The sequence below is a fragment of the Oncorhynchus nerka genome, linkage group LG18, assembly GCF_034236695.1.
Source record: "Oncorhynchus nerka isolate Pitt River linkage group LG18, Oner_Uvic_2.0, whole genome shotgun sequence".
NCBI lineage: Eukaryota > Metazoa > Chordata > Actinopteri > Salmoniformes > Salmonidae > Oncorhynchus > Oncorhynchus nerka.
Genome location: NC_088413.1, coordinates 73,536,187 through 73,542,186, shown reverse-complemented (window position 1 = coordinate 73,542,186; position 6,000 = coordinate 73,536,187). Strand labels below are relative to the sequence as shown.

General features: G+C 37.0%; 1 protein-coding gene across 1 annotated transcript; it reads left to right on the top strand.

Moving 5' to 3' along the window:
- The first annotated feature begins 1,195 nt into the window (after positions 1-1,195).
- Positions 1,196-5,871, top strand: LOC115124459 (uncharacterized). The gene is made up of 5 exons (XM_029653893.2): positions 1,196-1,321; positions 1,577-1,870; positions 1,978-2,232; positions 5,060-5,220; positions 5,316-5,871. The coding sequence occupies exons 1-5, from the start codon at positions 1,273-1,275 to the stop codon at positions 5,460-5,462; spliced, it is 906 nt and encodes a 301-aa protein (XP_029509753.2). The 5' UTR covers positions 1,196-1,272; the 3' UTR covers positions 5,463-5,871.
- The last annotated feature ends 129 nt before the right edge of the window (positions 5,872-6,000 follow it).

The window sequence follows — 6,000 nt, the reverse complement described above, 5'->3', positions numbered from 1 at the left end:
TTACACTTACAGTAATTTGCAAGTAACACTACCAGGTCAAAAGATGATGTTTTCCCTTTGTATCCCCTACTGAGGATCACCCCGCCCAGGGTTATGTCCCTTAACTTTAATACAATATATAAGCTCATATAAAGATATCTCTGCTAGGCGGAGGTCAGCTTATTGTAATTTGCAGTTTATTTCCTTATCCTTCTTCCTCCTATTGTTATCATGTGCTAGCAGAAGTAAGACTGGTACATAGTATAAACTGGAACTGAAAGGATAGTTTCAATACACAGACACAGACATCTTCATGCACTTACAAAATCTCTACAACTGATTCTTAAAGCAAAACATTAATCATTGTAAGAATGTGATAATTAGATGACAGAATGTGATAATTAGATGACAGAATGTGATAATTAGATGACAGAATGTGATAATTAGATGACAGAATGTGATAATTAGATGACAGAATGTAATAATTAGATGACAGAATGTGATAATTAGATGACAGAATGTGATAATTAGATGACAGAATGTGATAATTAGATGACAGAATGTAATAATTAGATGACAGAATGTAATAATTAGATGACAGAATGTGATAATTAGATGACAGAATGTGATAATTAGATGACAGAATGTGATAATTAGATGACAGAATGTGATAATTAGATGACAGAATGTAATAATTAGATGACAGAATGTGATAATTAGATGACAGAATGTGATAATTAGATGACAGAATGTGATAATTAGATGACAGAATGTGATAATTAGATGACAGAATGTAATAATTAGATGACAGAATGTGATAATTAGATGACAGAATGTGATAATTAGATGACAGAATGTGATAATTAGATGACAGAAAGTGTGTGTGATGTTCCGGCAGAGACACATAGGGCCTATTACATTTAGTCACAGAATAATGGAGTCAGATTGATAAATACATTTAATTATTCAACATAATTCTAACTAACTACACTATTTCAGATGTTAACATATTGAACAATGCTCAGTACAGTGTATCTGCAGATAACATCACTAAGGACTTCCTTCCACCAAACCTCCACAGCACAAACCACCTTGTTTCTGATAAACCACAAGCTCTTCTATAGAAAATGCTTTGAGTGGGAAGGGGAGTTTAGTAAGCCACGGTCTATGTCCTACTTTGACAGAGAGAACACCTATTTACTTCCTGAAAGGCATACTACTTGTAGTTTACCACCACACGGTCTCATCGTTTCGACAGACAGGAAGTCAAACTTAATCCATCAATATTTTGAAATGAAAACTCTGTTTCTGCTACACATCTGTTGGCTGGAAATCATCCCAGGTATCTAAACTCTTCATAAGTTGGACATGTAATGAATTCTAGAGTTAAAGGAGGTATACCGCTTGGACTTGGAGGTAGCTACTGGGGATCCTGTTGTAGGTCTAATTATTCATCCTTCTGTAACACAAGCCATAGATTGGCATAGATGAGATCCTTTGAACATGTGTGATCTGAAAACAAACCATGGATGAGATACTGTACTTTAAAACATGTTGAAAGTTTGGTTTAAATGTGAACCTGTTCCTTTCTCTTTAGGAAACAGAGTGGAAACGTCAGTGGACCAGTATGGGTTGAAGGGATGTTCAATATGTCTGGCTGTTGCAGAACCTGAGATTCTCAAGGGACTTCAATGGAAGACGGACAGTGATATAATAGTGGACGATAAAGAGATCTCTCCTAAATACAAGGAAAAGGTGGATTATAACTCTGTGAACCATTCTCTGTGTATAAAGAATCTGTTGAACACAGACAGTAGAATGTACATAATAAGTGCAATTAACCAGAGAGACTGGACATATTCAACTACCACATACAGACTAAAGGTGCTGGGTGAGTTTTGTGCTGGTAGTTTTCTTTTTGTTTCTTTAATACAACTTTAGTCTCTAGACCACTCATGAATGTAGGTGTCTCTTTCCCAACTCCATTGGTTCTTATAGATCATGTTTCCAAACCAGTCATGGATGTCACATCTCTCTTCAACACAAGTGTGGGACTCTGTGACGTTACAGTGAACTGTTCAGTTGAAGATGGCTGGATGTTGTCTGTCTGTGGCTGGGGACAGTGTACACTGTCACAACAGTTAATGTCTCTGGCTGAGGTCAACATCATCATCTCCAATGGGAACGGGACTATCCAATGCACCAGCAGCAACCACGTCAGCACACAGACCATCTATCAACCCATGGAGGACTGTAAGTACCATTCTAGCGTTCATTTAAGGATCTACCCGTGAGGTTAGAAGCTGAACCTCATGTTGATATTGTACAGTCGTTCTGTAATACCTCTGTCATTGTTTAATACTAAATGATGCGATATCACACATTGTAAAAATATATCCACAGGATGTCAAAGTTATATGCTTAGTATTTTTATTTATTTAGAGCCAGGTCATAAACACCCAATGTTTTGACTAGGTCTTTTTTTGATGAATAACTTAATTACTACTTTCAACAACAACAAAAAATCCTAGTCAAAACGTTGGGTGTTGATAAACTGGCACTAAATAAATGAAAATCCTAAGCATATAACTCTGATATCCTTTGTGTGCTTTTCCCTGTGGATATATTTTTTGGAATTAGAACCACAAACATCTACTTGGAATGATTTAATGTAATCTTGGCTGCAGGGACTTTTGTTTGAACGATATGATACATGTGTATCACATCCGGCCGCGATTGGGAGTCCCATAGGGTGGCGCACTATTGGCCCAGCATCGTCCGGGTTTGGCCGGGGGTTAGGCCATCATTGTAAATAACAATTTGTTCTTAACTTCTATGGTATCAGTGTGTCTCCGCTGGACACTTGAGCTAACGTGATTAGCATGACGTTGTAAGTAACAAGAGAACATTTCCCAGGACATAGACATGTCTTATATGGGCAGAAAGGTTAAGTTATTGTTAAACTGCACTGTTCATTTACAGTAGCTACATACCATGCTATTGTTTGAGGATAGTGCACAACAACAATACACTTTTATCACGGCAATTGGTTTGATACATTCACCTCTGAAGGTAAATAATGTACTTACATTCAGTAATCTTGCTCTGATTTGTCATCCTGAGTGTCCCAGAGATAAAATGTACCATAGTTTTGTTTAATACATTTTTATAATCAAATGTAGGAACTGGGTTCTACAGTTTGTACCTCTACAGTTTGAACCCACCCATCTAGATGTGTGAAGGTTAGTGTCTGTCGGGAAACTAATTATTCTTCATTTATGACATTCCTGGGAGTGTGTAAACGTATATTTTTTATTACCATATAATTTTTGTATATTTTCCATAGTTACGTACTTGAAAATGTAACAATTGACCAATTTGGGCACATTTGGGCAGACTTGATACAACACTTTGAACAGTAATGCAATGGTTCATTGCACATACACTGCTCCCATCTAGTGGCTAACATCAAAACTGCGACTAGACTCCTAAGTGATATAACGGCCTTTCTCTTGCATTTCAAAGAAGGAACAAAAAATAAAATATAAAATGCGTTTTTTTTTTCTTGTATTATCTTTTACCAGATCTAATGTGTTATATTCTCCTACATTAGTTTCACATTTCCATAAACTTCAAAGTGTTTCCTTTCAAATTGTATCAAGAATATGCATATCCCTGCTTCAGGTCCTGAGCTACAGGCAGTTAGATTTGGGTATGTCATTTTAGGTGAAAATTTAAAACTGACTTGACTAGTAAAATAAAGGTTACATTTTTCTTTTTAAATTACATTTACCTGCCGTAGAGTAATGTTGATTATTTTAAACAATGATAATCACATTAGACCAAATATATTGGTGTAGTATTGTATTGGTGATGTCTTGTCTTTTTGACTCTGAGAAGGTAACCCAGATTGTGTGTCCCAGGCAGTGGTGTAAAATACTTAAGTAAAAATACTTTAAAGTACCACCTTTAAAGTAGTTTTTGGGGGTATCTGTCCTATACTTTACTATTTATATGTTTGATAATTTTTACTTTTACTTCACTACAGTCCTAAAAAAAAGTATGTACTATTTACTCCATACATTTTCCTGACACCCAAAACTACTGGTTACATTTTGAAAGCAGAGCAGGACAGGAAAATGGTCCATTCACACACTTATGAAGAGAACATCCCTGATCATCCTTACTGCCTCTGATCTGGTGGACTCACTAAACAGAGAACATCCCTGATCATCCTTACTGCCTATGATCTGGTGGACTCACTAAACAGAGAACATCCCTGATCATCCTTACTGCCTATGATCTGGTGGACTCACTAAACAGAGAAGATCCCTGATCATCCTTACTGCCTATGATCTGGTGGACTCACTAAACAGAGAACATCCCTGATCATCCTTACTGCCTATGATCTGGTGGACTCACTAAACAGAGAACATCCCTGATCATCCTTACTGCCTATGATCTGGTGGACTCACTAAACAGAGAACATCCCTGATCATCCTTACTGCCTCTGATCTGGTGAACTCACTAAACAGAGAACATCCCTGATCATCCTTACTGCCTCTGATCTGGTGGACTCACTAAACAGAGAACATCCCTGATCATCCTTACTGCCTATGATCTGGTGGACTCACTAAACAGAGAACATCCCTGATCATCCTTACTGCCTATGATCTGGTGGACTCACTAAACAGAGAACATCCCTGATCATCCTTACTGCCTCTGATCTGGTGGACTCACTAAACAGAGAACATCCCTGATCATCCTTACTGCCTCTGATCTGGTGGACTCACTAAACACACATGCTTCGTTTGTAAATTATGTCTGAGTGTTGGAGTGTACCCCTGGCTGGTTTGCTTAAATGTTGAAAGTACTTTTACTTTTGATACTTAATAAGTATATTTTAGCAGTTACATTTACTATGATACTTAAGTATATTTAAAAACAAACACTTTTAAACTTCAACACAAGTAGTATTTTTCTGGGTGACTTTCACTTTTACTTTAGTCATTTTCTATTAAGGTATCTTTACTTTTATTAAATGTGTGACAATTGGGAATTTTTCCACCACTGATCTCAGGTATTGGTGAGAAGGACGCCAAAGCTTCAGCATTATCAGTCAGGACCGTTGCGGCCAATATTGTTCGATCAGTGACTGTCTGTGTTGGATTGGCAGTCACCATAATGGCCATTAACAAGATCAAGAGATGGATATCCTCAAAAGAAGATGACTCAACTCAGGTACTTCCTGTGAAATGGCTTTTTTCATTTTATTGTTTTACTTTGTAAGCTTTATTGAATTAAGATTTGATGTTATTGTAATGTCTCATCTTTAGGAAGTCATTGTTGAAGTCGCTGACACTTCAGTGAATGTTTCAGCAGAGGTGAGGCCAGAACCACTGGGCCCTCCTGAGGTAAAAAAACACTTTACAGAAATGTGCAGAAACCAGGACAGCAACACTGAATGGACTTCACCCAATTGACCAGCATTTTGTATGATAAGACTGTAATACCATGGGACAAATATTGAACATATTTAATTTAGTATTATCTGCAGTGTATATTTGCTTAAAGGGAGAGCCGTGTCGGGTCGACTTCAACAACAACTAAGAGCATTGTAGCATGAGGCTAAACTCTGCATGTTTTGATGTGAAGCACACCCTACACATGAACATATACTCTGTGAGTACAATGTCTTGCTTTGCACTTATCTACTAATTCTGTGGTTCATTCTGCTGGTCGTGGCAACGTCATATAGCTAAGTCTCAGTTTAATGCAACTAGTGTTTTGGAATATTGAACATCACACTTCGGTTGTGTTTTTGGAATGGTGAATGTCAAACTTATTAAGTTCTTGTTTTTACCCCCAAAAATGAATAAATGATGAATTGAATCAATGAACTGAAATAAATGATGAATTGAACCATCACTGTTCAAATTCAAGATTACAGTCAATACAATGAGTTGTGGAATTGCTCCACATCCTGTCTAATTAAAATTAGTACCCGTTTCTGCTGCCTTG